The sequence below is a fragment of the Pelophylax lessonae genome, assembly GCF_965119305.1.
Source record: "Pelophylax lessonae genome assembly, chromosome: 12".
In the NCBI taxonomy this organism is placed as follows: domain Eukaryota; kingdom Metazoa; phylum Chordata; class Amphibia; order Anura; family Ranidae; genus Pelophylax; species Pelophylax lessonae.
This window is the reverse complement of record NC_138779.1, coordinates 127,653,680-127,671,869: the sequence shown is the minus strand read 5'-3', so window position 1 is coordinate 127,671,869 and position 18,190 is coordinate 127,653,680. Positions and strand designations below refer to the sequence as shown.

Genomic DNA, 18,190 nt, shown 5'->3' with positions numbered 1-18,190 from the left:
CTCTCGGAGCGTTACGAGTGGCCGTAGCGGAGTCACTTCCGCCTACGCCACATCGTCATTTCCGGGGGGTGTGGCCGGGGTGGCAACGTCGTTCTGACGAACCGCCCGGGACCCACGCCATAAAAGGGCGCCATACAAGCGTCCGAGTATGGCGGCGGTTCCCCATCCGGGGAGGACATCTATGACGGAATTTGGCTCAACAGGGTAAGCCGACAAACTTATATCTTCGCTATCTTTTGGATTATGCACACCATTTTACTTACAACTTTGTCTTTAATCCTTTCTCAATTCAACAGTGTCTGCCACTTACAAGGCAGGTTTAATTTATCCCTATCTTAACAAAGTATTCTGCAGGATCGGTGAGCATGTTTAATTATTAGAGAGCCCCCAATACACTCGTATTGGTGATTTTCAAACTGTCTTGAAACATGCATGGACTACCACCGCTGGGCTCATTGAGAGTAATGCGGTACTAAAAGCAATTTTTCTAATTCATTATACACTCAAGGCTGAATAATGTTGCACCTCATATGAGGGAATCAAGTATCCTATGTTTTTGCTTGTATGGAGACTTGGGACCATACAAGCGACTTATACCTAGGCAATTACTCTTTTGGAACTCTTCTCATAAAAACCTCTAATTATTGCGGTATATGATGACATAAAGTAGAAGCTCCCTCCCTGTGATTGGTATATGTCCATGCATCTTTCTTCAATGGGTTTCTTCCTTTTTTATATACAAACAACTCTATCCTCACCTATCTGTGTATCAACATGCACCGGGTGTGGCTATTTTCTACCGATAATGGTTTGACATATTATAACTAGCGCACTTTCTATATCCAACCCAGATACAAACACACAGGAGCGTTTGTATTTATACTCCTTGTGAACATCGGCTCCCCCATTTATGAGCTCAGTGACCGTCTCTTAGTCCTCCTCGTTACAGTACCAAAAAAAGTTCAGAATATACACTGTACAGGTATGTTCATATCCTATACAGATATTTTTTCTTTATCATTTATATATACTGATGCCTAAAAAATAGTGTTATCTATTTCATACGGTGTGTGTCCCCACATGTGTCCCAATGGCTGTCCTCTTGCCTCCCCACCGAGCCCCCCCCCCCTGATGGCTAGAACAGTAATATCATATGTGTGAAATGCCTTTTCTTTTACATTGACATTGTATATCACATATAAAATGCATTATTCTCATTTATGGAATATGTAGTAAATAATACATTCTGTTTCCTTAAAATTACTTATGTTTTTACACAGACAAAACAATTATTAAGCTCCAGACGAAGCTTTCACCGAGAAGGCGAAACATGTTGAGCAAACTGTCATGAGTAATGTATACCATGTATTTACTGTAAACTTCAGCCGACCCTGCTGACTGGCACCCTGAGCATCGAGGTGTCCGCCGGCAGCCTCTGTCTGCTTTGAAGTATATTACATTGGATGTATGCATAATACAACTTGTTCTGTACACAACTGTTCCTATACTATATGAAGGTCTAGTACCTCATGCAAGATTATATCTGATACTGTCGACCGTTTTCTGGTCTCATGTTCAATGTAGATTTCTTTCATCTGCTTGTATCACTAGATGTTTTTAAAGTGTTTGTTTAATAAAAAGCAATTTTATGAAAATTTAGTGCCCGAAATCCTTGTCTCCCAACCTTTCCATATCCAATGATTTAAATGTAGGATAGGGGCCTCTTCAGATGATATATATAATGACCCAGACTGCTGCTGTCTGGTGAGTCATGTGTTTTTAGAAATAGACGGTAGGCTAAGGCAAAATCGATAAACAGTCCAGGGTCAGTTCATTTGAAAGGCAGAAACATGGCGGATAAACAATGCAGACGGCAGGCAGAGACATAGTCGATATACAGGCCAGGGTCGGTTCACAAGGAAGGCAGTGATATGGTTGGTTGAGGCAGCAGGAAAATATTCAGCAGTGAAATATGGGCTAAAAGTTTAGGGCAGTGTGATATATTTTGAAGCATTCTCCAATGCAAAGGCCAGGTTGGGAGGGACAATCGGTACAATGGAAACTGGTGTCTTTCCTAATTCCTCTTTTGCTACACACCCGACACTTTTTTTGGCGTCTTCTTCCGGTTTCTGATGGTGGGATATGGAAAGGGAAATGGCGCTCATGAAGTCTGCTGACACAATCAGAACAAATGATTTCTGGGGGGGGGGGATCCTTGCTGGTAAATCAGGGCAGTGGCAATATCCTCAATAAACTGGAGGAAGGGGATTGGTGTTGTTGTGGACTTTTTATAGGTGACAAAGGCATTGTACATGGCCAAATGGAAAAAGTACACTGCAACTTTTTTGTACCAAAAGAGGGTCTTTCGTGTCGGGAGATAGGGCTGCAGCATTTGATCGTTTAAATCCACCCTCCCCATGTACTTATTGTACTCGTGGATACAAGCAGGCTTTCGAACGGAACTTCGAACGGGACCGCGTCGTCTTCGAATTTCCACTGCGGTGTCATCGTGGATGGTGGACATGATGTAAACGTCCTTACTATCCCTCCACTTCAAAGCCATTACCTCCTCATTCCTAAGGCTTGCGGATTCCCCAATTCGTAATTGAGTGGTGACAAGACTCTGCAGGAAGCCCTTCCGGTTTTTTCTTACTGTACCGCAGGCCAAGGTTTTCTTCAGGTACAGGTGGCGGAAAAGGGGCAAACTGGTATAATAGTTGTCCATATAAATATGGTACCCCTTTTGCAGCAATAGGAAGGCTAGGTCCCAGACAATCTTCCCACTTACTCCCATGTACGTTGGGCACTCAGGGGGCTGGAGCTGGGAGTCTCTGCCTTCGTACACGCGAAAGGCGTACACATATCCCGTTTGGCTTTCGCAGAGCTTGTTAAGTTTTAAGCCATACTTCGCCCTCTTGCTGGGAATGTACTGCTTAAATCCCAGCCGGCCTGTGAAGTGGACCAGTGATTCGTCCACAGCGATCTTTTGGTCAGGGACATAGACTTCGGGAACCGTCCAGAAAAGTAATCAATTAGGGGGGCGAATTTTGTAGAGTTTATCGTAATTGGGATCATCTCGGGGAGGGCACTGGGAATTATCGTTGAAATGCAGGAAGCGCATTATAGCATCATAGCGGGACCTGGGCATGACTGATGAATAAATTGGCATGTGGTGGATGGGTTTGGTGGACCAATAAGAATGCAGCTCATTTTTTTTTTTGTAACCCCCATATTGATTGTAAGGCCCAAAAAAACTTTGAACTCTTCTACTGTTAGGGGTCTCCATTCAAAAGGACGGGAATGATATGAGGTGGGGTTGTTCTCGATAAACTGTTGGGCAAAAAGATTTGTTTGGTCCACGATGTTTTGAAGGAACTCCAAAGGGAAAAATAAATTAAAAAAATCAATCAGAATAAAATTTTCGGTGTTGACCTGCAAACCTGGCTGTGCTGTGAAGGGGGGGATTGTAGCTGACCCAGAGCTAGAAGGCAGCCACAATGGGTTTGCCAAGGCATCCGGAAGCTGCATTTGGGCTCTTCTTCTTTGGGGCTGGTGTGAAATCCCAGTACTTGTACTGGGCATTTCCTCCTGGGCTCCAGCGCCGTTGGCGTTTGCCGATTGGCCATTGGCGCTGCTGGTGTCTGCCTGATTTTCAGTGCGGCGTCTTTTAGGCTGAACTTCTTCCTCCTCCGATTCAGTGCCGGATGTAAAGCCTTCAAAGGGCTCAAATTCTGAACCGGATTCAGAAATTGTTTCAGCGTCGGAAGGTGAGAGCTCCCCGCTGCTCTCACTCATCATGGATATTATTTGACAGGCCTCTTCGGCAGTGAAAACCCTTTTGGACTGTGACATGGTGGCTGAAGGAAGGGTGACAGGTAATCGGGTACTTTGCTGGGCAGGTGACAGGTACTGATGAGCAGGTGGCAGGTACTCGGGTACTCCAATAGGCAGGTGACAGGCAGGAGATAGGTACTGATGGGTACTGATGAGTAGTACTGATTCTGATAGGTGTTACTGATGGGTACTGATGATCAGTACTGATACTGATAGGTACTGATGAGCAGGTGGCAAGTACTCGGGTACTTCAGGCGTCAGGTACTCTGATGAGCAGTTGGAAGGTACTCGGGTACTCTGATGGGTAGGTGGAAGGTACTCGGGTACTCTGATGGGTAGGTGGAAGGTACTCGGGTACTCTGATGGGTAGGAGGAAGGTACTCGGGTATGCTGATGGGTAGATGACAGGTACTCTGGTACCCTGATGGGTAGGAGACAGGTACTCGGGTACCCTGATGGGCAGGGAAAAGGTACTCGGGTACGCTGATGGCCAGGTGACAGGTACTCAGATGGGCAGGTGACAGGTACTCAGATGGGCAGGTGACAGTACTCTGGTGACAGGTCCTCTTTATTTGAAGGGGGCAATCAGGCAATCAGGGCACAGTAGTAGTAATGGTACTCTCACTGGTAACTCACTGTTTGCAGATCTCCTCACACTGGATCGGTGTGTGAGGAGAAGAGCCTGGTAACAGTGGGTTACCCTCATCTTTGTTGACATTTGTGACCGGCTGTGATTGGACACAGCCGGTCACGTGGTAAAGAGCCAATTTTATTGGCTCTTTACCAAGATCGGGGATTGGCTCTGTCCGAGGGACGAGCCTCGTCCCCGATCGCTGCTCTGCGCGCCCCCGGGGGCGCGCATTGCAGAGAGAACGAGCGGCTCGCGCTTGAGCCGCTCATGTGATCGGCTGTGATTGACACAGCCGATCACGTGGTAAACAGCCAATTTCTATTGGCTGTTTACCTTGATCAGGGATGGGCTATGTCCGAGGGACGAGCCTCATCACTGATCGCGGCGCTGCGCGCCGCCGGGGGCGCGCACTGCCAGCTAGAACGGGCGGATGTCATATGACGGCCGCCCGGATCGAGAAAGGAATCATGCCGACGTCATTTTACAATGGCGCGGTATGGAATGGGTTAAGGGTTCGGTTGATCCCCACATAGTTTGTAGAGTAGTTAGAAATTTATACTTGTTTAAATAGATGTCAAAATATTTTGGAGGACTCTGCATTAGGGTTCGTCCTCCCAATCCCTACCCTTGTCCTTTTATTGATACATGAGTCACCTGCCATTACTCAAGATGGTTGCAGCTAAAAATGCTAGGAGGGATGTTTCTCAAAGTGTATCCTTAACGTGGGAGTAAATTCCCATGCATGAATTTTACCTATAGGTAAGCCATTATTAAGGCTTACCTATAGGTACTGTAAAAATCTCCTAAAATGTGCACCGTTTAGGAAATATTTACTATAGATGCAGCCAGTGACGTCACCGGAGCATGTGCTCTGAAGGAACGGCATACCTGTGCTGTTCTTTCAGAGTCCTGTGCCGCAAACAGAGCTACTACGTGCATGTGCGGCAGTGATGTCATCACAGCTCCCGACACTCACACAGCCAGAGTCCGCAAACCCAGAAGGAAGACCGGGGAGGATGGAAGCGGTGACAGTGCCCAACTGGAAGGCTTTGTTTTAAAGGCAAGTTTCACATAATGTACTAGTATGTGATGCAAACTAGCACGTTAGGATATTGCCTTGCAGGTTAAGGAAACAAAAAAAAAAAAAAACAACAGCGGTTTACTACCGCTTTAACAAAATAAAGCATGCAGACATGGATGGGTGAGTCTGCATTGAATATTAAAAATGAATTAAAATAGCATGTCTAGTTTGTGGTGCTAAGAGCTAGTTAAGTTCTGACTTAAGTTAACAAATCAGATCTCAATGGGGAAAAATATCATGCTGGATATCTATACTGATATGGACTAGGGATGCACCGATCTGAATTTTTTGGTCCCGATACCGATCTTTTGCTTTGTGAAATCGCCGATCCCGAGTCCGATCCGGAAGTACTGTTTTGTGAGCTTATAACAAAATAATACTTCCGGATCGGTATCGGCAGATACCTAATAACATTGTGCATTCAAAATCTAAAATGTCAGGGGTTTAGTCTTTAAGAGGTTAAACCTCCCTCCTCCGGCAGACGGAAGGAAAAGATACATTGTAATCATTGTGTTTACTTAACTGGGAGAGTTGAAAGGCATTTGCAGGAGGCTCTTTTTTTTTTTTTTCTTTGACAGCTGTTCTCTGCTCCCTCACAAGCTTTAAAGAGCAAAACCGGATCGGCCCGTGGATCTGTTAATTTTACCGATCCCCCAATCCAGCTATTTTGCCCGTATCGGGGCAGATATCCGATCCGAATATTGGATCGGTGCATCCCTAATTTGGACTGGGTAATGGGTTAGGAATGAAAGGATGCCAGATTGTTAGATGGATATGAAAATTATCAACCTACAGAGGGATGAATTCCAAGACACTCCAAAAACCAAAGTGAAAAAAAATGATGCAGCAGGCTAGTCCATTTTTTCTGAAATTTCATTGTAGCAAATCAAAAATGGTACTCCGTACTTTGTATGGCCCCCACGTGCTTGTATGCATGCCTGACAACGTCGGGGCATGCTCCTAATAAGACGATGGATGGTGTCCTGGGGTATTTCCTCCCAGATCTGGACTAGAGCATCACTGAGCTCCTGAACAGACTGAGATGCAACCTGGCGGCTTCAAATGGACCGAAAAATAATGTCCCAGAGGTGTTCTATTGGATTTAGGTCAGGCGAGCGTGGTATCAATTCCTTCATCCTCCAGGAACTGGCTGCATACTCTCACCAGATGAGGCAGGGCATTGTTGTGCACCAGGAGGAATAAAGGACCCACTGCACTGGCATAGGGTCTGACAATAGGTCCAAGGATTTCATCCCGATACCCAATGGCAGTCAGGGTGCCATTGTCTACACTGTAGAGATCTGTGCACCCCTCCATGGATAGGTCACCCAAGACCATCACTGACCCACCACTAAACTGGTCATGTTGAATGATGTTACAGGCAGCATAACGTTCTCCATGGCTTCTCCAGACCCTTTCACATCTGTCACATGTGCTCAGTGTGAACCCGCTCTCACCTGTGAAAAGCACAGGGCACCAGTGGCGGACTGCTAATTCTGGTGTTCAATGGCAAATGCCAATCGTGCTCCACAGTGCCAGGCACTGAGCATAGGGCCCACTAGAAGACATTGGGGCCTCAGGCCGCCCTCATGAAGTCTATTTCTGATTGTTTGATCAGAGACATTCACACCAGTGGCCTGCTGGAGGTCCTCCATGGACCATTTTAGTCCATATTGACATGATAGCATCACGCAGTTGTTCAGTTGTTTCAGATTGGTCAGCTGCACATCCATGATGCAAATCTCCGGTTCCACCACATCCCAAAGGTGTTCTATTGGATTGAGATCTCGTGACTGTGGAGTACAGTGAACTCATTGTCATGTTCAAGAAACCAGTGGTGAGAGGATTTGAGCTTTGTGACATGGTGCATTATCCTGCTGGAAGGAGCCATCAGAAGATGGGTACACTGTAGTTATAAAGAGATGGACATGGTCAGCAACAATACTCAGATAGGCCACGGCGTTCAAACGATGCTCAATTGGTACTAGGGGGCTCAAAGTGTGCCAAGAAAATATCTCCCACACCATTACACCACTACCACCAGCCTGAACCGGTGGTACAAGGCAGGATGGATCCATGCTTTCATGGTGTTTACGCAAAATTCTGACCCTACCATCTGAATGTCGAAGCTGAAATCAAGACTCCTCAGACCAGGTAACATTTTTCCAATCTACTATTGTCCAATTTTGGTAAGCCTGTGTGACTTGTAGCCTCAGTTTCTTGTTCTTAGCTGACAGGAGTGGCACCTGGTGTGGTCTTCTGCTGCTGTAGCCCATCTGCTTCAAAGTTCGATGTGTTGTGCATTCAGAGATGGTATTCTGTATACCTTGGTTGTAACAAGTGGTTATTTGAGTTACTGTTGCCTTTCTATCATCTCAAACCAGTCTGCCCATTCTCCTTTGACATCAACAAGGCATTTTCGTCCACACAAAGAATAAACAGCAAACCAACCACGCTAGGTCACACTACAACTTAATAATATGAATATATACATGCCAGTACACAGGTAAATGGAACCCCAAAAAGATAAATAAGAAAAAGTACAGCGCCAACATAAATCAAAACATTTTGTATAAAAAGTCCAATCAAGGTCAGTTGGTAAATCACACAAAATAAGAGGATACGATGAATCCCAAAAGGCAGAGAACCGAAAAGTCCAACACCAAAGTAGGATCAAAGAAGAGGAAAGGACCACCGCGTGCACAAGATAAGGATGTCCGCTAACCGGAACGTTCTGACCATCGATTAAGAATGGTCAAAATGAGCGTGGATTCAAAATGTTCCAAGGCACAGGTAATACTCCAAACATCGGTAGGGATCACAGCTGGCGTTTTCCAAACCTCCACTGGATATTCAACTCTTTACACCATATACCTTTTTAGTTGGCCTAGGTCAACGGTAAGCGGACATCCTTATCTTGTGCACGCGGTGGTCCTTTCCTCTTCTTTGATCCTACTTTGGTGTTGGACTTTTCGGTTCTCTGCCTTTTGGGATTCATCATATCATCTTATTTTGTGTGATTTACCAACTGACCTTGATTGGACTTTTTATACAAAATGTTTTGATTTATGTTGGCGCTGTACTTTTTCTTATTTTCGTCCACACACCTGCCGCTCACTGGATATTTTCTCTTTTTAGCACCATTCTCTGTAAACCCTAGAGATGGTTGTGCGTGAAAATCCCAGTAGGTCAGCACTTTTTTAAATACTCAGCAATTGAACAGGTTTACCTAATAACGTGGCCATTGAGTATTTATATATATATATATATATATATAAATAAATAAATAAATAAATAATGATCCAATGGCTGGCACCGCACACAAATGAGGGATAAAAAAAATTGCCCCGGGAGCACAGCAGAGACTGCAGCACATATAAACCAAAAAAGAGAGTGGCACTCACAGGTCTTGGAAGGTGAAAGCACAATAACGGTGCCTCTTTGAAAACGTTGATTAAACCATTATTCACCTTTCAAGACCCAAGAGTGCCACGCTCTTTTTTTGATATACCATATATTTTTTTATAATATGTATACATACATACATACATACAGAACCTCAATTCCAAAGAAGGGATGCTGTGTAAAATCTACAAAAAACAGAATGCAATGGTTTGCAAATCTCATAAATTCCTATTTTATTACCAGAAGAAAATAGTCTGAGAGCCCAAAAATCGCACCCATCGAATGCTGCGTTTCGGCCTTGTCCCTTGAGTACAGATATTTCTCCAGATTCTCTGAATCCTTTGAATATCCTTTGATATGTACTGAAAATGAGGATATTTTTAACCGCTTTAGGACCGCCACACTTCCTGGCAGACGGCAACCACCCCGTGGAACGCACTCCAGCAGCGACCCCGGAAGTGAACGCACTGGATGTATTACTGTGGTTATACAACGCTGTTATACTTTGTGCTCTTGTGAGTAGTTTTGATCTTTATTAATTTAAATAAATATTTTGCGGGCTTCACTATGTCTGGCTCCTTCCCTTCCTTTTTGAGTGCCTGACCGAGAGGGGGCAATAATTAAAGGCTGGAGGGTTGCTGGAGGTTTACTGAGCCATCCATCCCTATGGGCTATATTTTGGAGACCCACTGTTCGAGGCTTGATTATCTTTAAAATCTGGTGAGTGGATTTGAAGCACCTTTGTCACTGTGTGGAGCACTACAAGCACTTTTTTGTCCAGCACCTTATTGATATTCTTAGTGGATTATTGTTTTGGGCTGCACTTTATTTAGCACCGTTGCACTTTTAGCACTGCAAACAACCTTTGATATTTTGCACTTTCATATGTATAAATTGATACATTGTTGTTATCACTCATGCACTTTATACATTATCACATTCATGAATTGGATGATTTTGTATTGTTTATTTATTGATTGCATCATTTATTCATACACATTCCTGGTAGTGCTGTTTTTATAATATTTGATGCCGATATTTTGGTCACAACGTATCGGTATCGACCGATATGGGCCGATATTTTGTACATTTAAAGTTTTGAAAAATAAAGACAATTTTTGACACAAATCTGGTAGTGAACATGTTAATTTTTGTTTACCCTGTGGTGGGTGGCTGGCTGGCTGGCACCCTATGGTTGGTGGCTGGCTGGCTGGCACCCTGTAGTTAGATGGGTGGCTGGTACAGGGCCTGTGGTTGGCTGGCTGTCTGGCACCCTGTCTGTGGGTGGCTGGCTGGTACAGGGCCTGTGGCTGGCTGGCTGGTACAGGGCCTGAGGCTGGCTGGCTAGCTCACTGGTACAGTGCCTGTGGGTGGCTGGCTTGCATCGGGCTGCTGTGGGTGGGTGTATGGCTGTGATACACTCCCACGAGACTAGTCCCGACTCCAGACAAAGCTGTCCACGGCGAGGGAGGCGGCCTAAGAAGGCAGAATGACATCACAAAAATATCGGCAATATTGGCCAGTTTCGGGGGCCGATACCGATATAACCGGGGAAAGTGCATATCGGCCCCGCCAATAATCGGTCTATCCTTAGTTTGTGAGAATTGAAAATCATTGCATTCTATTTTTTGTATGTGCAGGCCAGTCAAGTTCCTCCACCCCAAACTCGCTCATCCATGTCTTTATGGACCTTGCTTTGTGCACTGGTCCAAATCATTTATTGAAGGGGGCATTATGGTGTGGGGTTGTTTTTCAGGATTTGGACTTAGCCCCTTAACCACTTGCCGACCAGCCGCCGTAGTAATACTGCGGCAGGTCGGCTCTGTTACGAGAAAAACAACGTACATGTACATTGTTTTGTGTAGCAGTTAGTGGGGTGCTCATGCGCCGATTGGCTAAAGGGGGGTCAATCAGCGGGTCCTGCGGACGAGATGTCCGCCGGGCACTCGCAATCCCTCCCTATGTAGACAGAACAGTGGTTTGCCGATGCCAACACTACAGACCGCTGTTCTGTCAGTGATGAACACAGGGATCCTGTGGTCCTCCTGTTTACAGACACATGTTTCTGTGTTCATCCAGTGAATACAACCCCTATACAATTAGAAAGCACCCGCTAGGCACACATTTAACCCTTTGGTCACCCCTGGTGTTAACCCCTTCCCTGCCAGTGTCATTAGTACAGTAACAGTGCATATTTTTAGTGCCTATTACTGTAGTAATGTCACCGGCACCCCAAAAGTGTCAGTTAGGTGTCCGATCTGTCCTCCACAATGTCGCTGTCCTGCTAAAAATCACTAATTGCCGCCATTACTAGTAAAAAAAATAAAAATAGACAAAAATCTATCCCATAGTTTATACATGCAATAACTTTTGCACAAACCTATCAATATACACTTACTGGGATTTTTTTACCAAATATATGTAGCAGAATACATATTGGCCTAAAATAATGAAAAAATTTGATTTTGTTTTTATTGGGAATGTTTTATAGCAGAAAGTAAAAAATATTGTTATTTTCAGAATTGTCGCTCGTTTTTTGTTTATTGCGCAAAAAATAAGAGAATCGCAGAGGTGATCAAATACCACCAAAAGAAAGCTCCTTTGAGGAAAATAAAGGACATCAATTTTATTTGGGTACATATTCGCACAATCGCGCAATTCAATTGTTAGTTAAAGTCATGCAGTGTCGTAAAGCAAAAAATGGTCTGGTCAATAAGGGGATAAAGCCTTCCGGTCCTTAAGTGGTTAAGCTGGATACAAACTATACATTTTATTTTGTTGATTTCCTTTACATTTACCTTTAACTATATAGTGCAAGGTCCTGTCTGATTGCATACAAATTGAAAGTGTTTAGAATTGACCTCATAATATATGGTTTTGGTATATCTAAAAGGAAAAAATCTAAAGAAAAATCGTAAAGTGTGTATCAAGTTTTAGTTCTAGTGAAGGGAACTCTTAAAGCATCCGCATACCAAGACATTTTGGACAATTGCATGCTCCCAACTTTGTAGGAACAGTTTGGGGATGACCCCCTCCTGTTCCAACATGACTGCGCACCATGCACAAAGCAAGGTCCATAAAGACATGGATGGGTGAGTTTGGGGTGGAGGAACTTGACTGGCCTGCACAGAGTCCTGACCTCAACCTGATAGAACACCTTGGGGATGAATTAGAGCAGAGACTGCGAGCCAGGCCTTCTCATTCATATCAGTGCCTGACCTCACAAGTGCGCTTCTGGAAGAATGGTCACACATTCCTAAACCTTGTGGACAGCCTTCCCAGAAGAGTAGAAGCTGTTAAAGCTGAAAAGGGTGGGCCAACTCCATATTGAACCCTACGGACTAAAGGGCCATACACACTATAAGATTTTCTGAAGACTTTTTCCTTCAGATTTACCTTTTCTATGTAGTGCAAGGGCCTGCCAGATTGCATACAAATTGAAAGGGTTTAGGTTTGACCTCATATTATCTGGTTTTGTTAAGTCTAAAGGAAAAAGTCTTCAGAAAATCTTATAGTGTGTATGGCCCATTAGACTGGGAGGCCATTAAAGTTCATGTGCGTGTAAAGGTAGGCATAAACACACACACACTTATATATATCATTCGATACCAAGTGCCCACAATGAATGATACCTGTCTAACACACCAGAAATATGGACTGTCATGTGTGAGGAATAGCTGTCATGCTGGTGGATTGGATGGGAGCAGAGCCAGAAAAATTCCTAGTGTCATGGTTACTTATGTCCAGCACTCCCAACACCGGAGCCGGCCCCTCATATCTCCAGCAACAACTTCAAGGTTCCAGGCCATGTCACAGGACACTCCCCTCTATTGAAACTTGAGTGGGACGTGCTTATACCAATCAAGCAGATTGTCTATACCTCCCTGAGCTACCCAAAGTTATTGAATACCCTCAACTAGCCCACACCCGACCTGAATCTGCAGCCCAGCCACTGCTGCGCCTGCAGCCAAAACATCTGCAGCAGATTAGCCTGGTCTCTGCTGCTCCTGCAGTGGTAGTACTGCTGAATTCTCAGCCCATCCACTGCTCCAACCCCCAGAGATCCAAAGAAATAAAATATAAAAAAAAATTTTTTTCGAAACACTACATGCACTAAAATGTCACCACTGAGAAAAACTTATCCTTTTAAAAATCACCAAGCTATAAAAGAAAAAAAAAGAAAGAAAGAAAGAAGAAGCTCACATGATGGTGTATGTTACAAAGCATTTCGGGTATTTCACATTACCCAGGGGACGTCCAGAGGAGTGGGGGGCAGTACTGCACGTGCGATATCACATTCGGTCCCGCTGGATCTTGTCGAGGATCAGTGTGGAATGGATAGCAGCCAAGACCGAGGGCTGGAACACACGCTGGAACGCAGCATCAGCCTCTGACGTCACTAGTCTGCGATGCGTTTCGGAGCATGCCCACTAGGCAGAATGACATCCTGCACGCTCCTTTCTCAAGTGACGTCAGAGGCTGATGCTGCGTTCCAGCCCTCGGTCTCGGCTGCTCTCCATTCCACACTGATCGCAGGCCAGATCCAGCAAGACCGAGTGTGATATCACTCCAGCATGGGCAGTACTGCCCCCACTCCTCTGGACGTCCCCTGGGTAGTGTGAAATACCTGAAAAAGCTTTGTAACATACACCATCATGTGAGTTTTTACTCTTTATCTGGAATACATTTTATTAACAGTCTACACTCAGAGGCACCTCTTCTTTCTGTTTTTTTACATGTCTTGGGAAAGCAGCTTCTACGCTCCCCCCCCCCCCTCTTGAAGTCCAGCCCTGCTTAAGTGGACTTGTTGTTGTGCTTTTTTCCGGTGGCTACAGCCCTATGGACCCATAAATGAACCACCTATATACATTTAATTTTAATCCCCATCTGTAGTATTTCTATGTATTGGCACCTTTCTACCCATGTTTAATTGTGCTTTCAAACTTAGCCCAATATAATCTGAGGCTAGGATCAAGGACTTAAAAGACATCTATGCATTGTTATAAAATGATAACAGAGGAAAGCAGACAACTCAACATACACATTTTCCATAAAAACCACCTGTTCTTTAGGCCTCGTTCACATGGGGCATTTTAATCAGTGCCCCTTGCAGGGCCATGTTTACTGGCATGGTGATGCACAGGTGTTGCGTGCATCTCCAAGTCGGCAGTCCCATAGCTGTCAATTGGGATGCACCAGCTGCACAGATACATCCGCTGTTCCCAATAGGACACCTGCAACTGTACAGATGTCACATTAGGAGCTGCCACTGCTGTATCCCAAATGACAGATGAAAACTTGTGCATCCCCGTGCCGGTAAACAGGACCCTTTATGGAGCATGAATTAAAGCACCCCATGTGAACGAAGCCTTGCCATCACACATTGCCTTACTTACGATCTAAAGATGTCTGTCTCCGGAGATGGTCATAGAATTTTGTGTTGTTGGAAAACATTCCCCCACAGTTGGGGCAGGAAACAACTTTTTCTTGAGTGTGACTGCGCAAATGCTCTCGGAGCTTACATCTACTTTTACAGGAACAATCACAGTCTGAAAAAAATTGACCAGGAGAGAAAGTGGTAAGTGATTGAGAAGCCGTACAGACATAAAGTAAAATTAAGTGGAGGTCAATACATAGTGGCTAAAGTACAAATAAAACAGAATAAAAACTAAAGCTACTTCCCGAAAAAAAAAAACAAACACAAATAAAACACTCAGAGCCGGTTCACATAGGAGCGACCCGACTTCCCGGGGGGACCTGTGAAGTCACGGTGCACAGCGCGCACCGCAACCTCGGAGCGGCATGCACAGACTTCATATCATTGAAGTCAATGCAGGTCGCTCCAGGTCGCCCCAAAGTAGTACAGGACCCTTTTTCTAAGTCTTGTGTCGCTCCTATTAGAACGGGTCCTGTGCTAATCTATGGCAGTGTGAACCGGCTCTTAGGTTTAAAGTAAAGGCAAAACTTTGTTTAAGTTTTAGATAGGGTGGACAGGGATTAGAACACCAGTGGAGTCTTTTATTGCTGCTTGTGCCCCCATTGGGGAGAATCCCTCTATTTATCCTTTTTACCGCCATCCCTGTGAGAGAAAGAAAATACCCAATTTTGGGTTGTCACCAGAACATGAATAGGAGGGGAAAATTTTAAATTGAAACACTACTTCTAGTGACCCTGGCCCCTCACTTTGGAGGCGTTTCTTCTCACTTTCTGTTTTGACTATAGGACAGAAAGTGAAGAGATTCTCCCCAATTGGGGACAGAGGGCAAAAAAAATTGCCAGGTGTTACTCCACACTATATCCAAAAAATAAAATAAAATAAAAAATGGATTTTTGTAAGATCTTACCGTAAAATCCTTTTCTCTTAAGCTCATTGACAGACGTAGTCTTCTTGATTCTCAAGAGCTGGGTTATGTTGTCTCCGCAGGAGTAGGACTAGGCAGAAAGACAAAACATTCTGGCTCCACCTTAGGGGCAGTCCCTGAGGGTATATCCTCCCTCTCTCTGCTACAGGGAATCAGTTCTGTTTTAAAGCAGTAACAGAGAATTTAACCCAACCCAACTCAATGATAGAGGGGCGGGTACTACGTCTGTCAATGAGCTTAAGAGAAAAAGGATTTTACGGTAAGATCTTACAAAAATCCATTTTTCTCTATCGCTCATTGACAGACGTAGTCTTCTTGATTCTCAAGAGCTGGGACATCCAGAAGCAGTGCCACAAATGAGGGGTGGGATTGACAAAAATCAAAATCCAATCTAGAAGGCCCAACCGGTGCCAAACTAGAAGTTTTAAAGGCTCATTATAAACAAAGAATGAGACTCAAAAGAAATATTTCCAACGGAAAAAACCCTCGAGGCAGACCACTGGTCTCCTCAAATGGCGGCCTGCAAAACCTTGTGGCCAAACACGGCATCAGATGATGCCATTACATCAACTTTATAATGTTTTGTAAAGGTATGCACCGACGACCAGGTAGCCGCCTTGCACACCTGGACCACTGACGCCTGATGGCGAAAGGCCCATGACGCACTAAGCGCCCGAGTGGAGTGCGCCTTAACAGGGAACGGGGGCTCCCGACCCTTAATAGAATAAGCCTGTACCACCGTCTGTCTGATCCATTTGGAAATGGTCGCGGCAGATGCAGGCAACCCCTTTTTGGGTCCATCCGGGATCACAAAAAGTGAATCCGTCTTGCGAAACGAGTCTGTCGTTTTCAAGTATACCCTGATCGCCCGGACCACATCCAAGGAGTGTAAAGCAAACTCCCGAGGATGACTGGGCTTAGGACACAGGGAAGGTAATACAATTTCTTCATTCAGATGAAATTCTGAAACCACTTTTGGTAGGAAGGAAGGATTCGGACGAAGAACCACCTTATCTCTATGAACCACCAGATATGGTGAACGACAAGATAATGCGGCCAGTTCTGACACCCTGCGTGCAGAAGTAATAGCCACCAAGAAGGCCACCTTCTGGGACAACGTAGGTAGAGGAATCTCCCTAATATCTTCAAAGGGAGGTTTCTGAAGAACCGACAACACTAAATTAAGATCCCAGGGTGGTAACGGCGCGCGCACTGGCGGAGCCAGATGTCGCACCCCCTGTATGAAATTCCGCACCAAGGAATGAGCAGCCAAAGGCTTCTGAAAGAAGATAGCTAATGCTGAGACCTGACCCTTGATAGTACTCAAGGCCAGTTTCTGCTCAACCCCTTGTTGCAGAAAAGCTAATATTCGACTAATCGAATAAGACCGTGGACGGAACCCCAGAGGTTCACACCATGCAATGTAGGACTTCCATGTACGATGATAAATCTTTCTGGAAGTCGCTTTCCTTGCTTCAACTAGAGTAGGAATAACTGAAGCTGACAATCCCTTGTCCTTCAGCACCTGGGTCTCAATAGCCAGGCCGTTAAAGCCAGCGATCGTAAAGCAGGATGGAAGATCGGTCCCTGAGACAGTAGGTCCTCCCTGAGAGGAAGTCTCCACGGGACGTCCGCCACCAGTCTGACCACGTCGGCGTACCAGGCTCGACGAGGCCAGTCCGGAGCTACCAGGATTACTGGGATTCCTTCCTCCTCTATCCTGCGAAGAAGTCTTGGCAGTAACGCGAGAGGAGGGAATGCATACATTAGCTGGTATTGCCCCCACGGGGCGATCAGTGCGTCTGCGGTCTCTGCTAGAGGATCGCGGGAGCGAGCCACGAATCTCTGAACTTTCCTGTTGAATCGTGATGCCAACAGATCCACATCCGGGGTGCCCCACCGTAGGCACAACTGGTGGAAAACGTCTGGATGGAGGGACCATTCCCCCTGATCCAGAGTCTGACGGCTGAGATAATCTGCCTGCCAATTCTCCACCCCCGGAATGAACACCGCAGAGATCGCTGGAACAAATCGTAGGTTTGAATAAAACCCTTGAAACCGTTCTGTCCAAGGAACGTGGACTACCACTCCTTGTTGTAGTAAATCTGTGACTGCTCTCCGCAGATCTTCTAAACGATCCGGGGATAGTCGAATATTGGAAGGGAAGAATCGCGCCGGTGGGAGAGATCGAAACTCGATCTTGTACCCTGACCTTATGACTTCGCAAACCCACTTGTCCGGGATTCTGGAAAGCCATGGATCCGGGAACCGGCGAAGACGTCCCCCCACCCCAGTTATGGGTGGGGGCGCACCTTCAGGCTTTGGACGATTTATCTTCAGGTCTGGAGGGGGCGGGCTTTTGCTTGCCCGACCAACGACCCCTGACGCCTCCTGCAGGAGCTTTGGAGGACTTAATTTTTTCACCCGCGGGACGAAAAAACCTCTTGTGAGCAGAAAAAGAAGGCCCTCGTCTTTGACGAGTTCCTTTACCTTTAAAATTTTGCGGTAATAAGGTGCTCCTTCCACCCGTGAGATCCTTAATGATCTCATCTAAGTTGGCTCCAAATAGACGCTCTCCTAAAAAGGGGATATTAGCCAATGCTTTTTTGGAACCTTGGTCGGCTAACCAACCTTTTAGCCACAGTGTACGCCTGAGAACCACTGCTGAGACTGATGCTCGCGCCAATAATGGAGTGGCGTCTAACGCCGCATCACACACAAACTGTAACCCCTGTATCATTTGTTCCAACAAATCTGATACCGCCTGAGGGACCTCTTCTAAGTCCCGGCGTAACCACTTGGTCCATTCAGTTACAGCCTGCGAAACCAGACCAATAGCTATTATAGGTCTGAAAGCTGATCCAATCAAGGAAAACA

At 45.4% G+C, this 18,190-nt stretch overlaps 1 protein-coding gene across 1 annotated transcript in view; it reads right to left on the bottom strand.

Annotated features, from left to right (window-relative positions):
• HINFP (histone H4 transcription factor) overlaps positions 1–18,190 on the bottom strand; it is a 75,609-nt gene that overhangs the window by 37,018 nt on the left and 20,401 nt on the right. Inside the window, exon 4 of the mRNA XM_082274551.1 lies at positions 14,348–14,500. Within this exon, the coding sequence (XP_082130677.1) occupies positions 14,348–14,500 (153 nt within the window). The remainder of the gene's footprint in view (positions 1–14,347; positions 14,501–18,190) is intronic.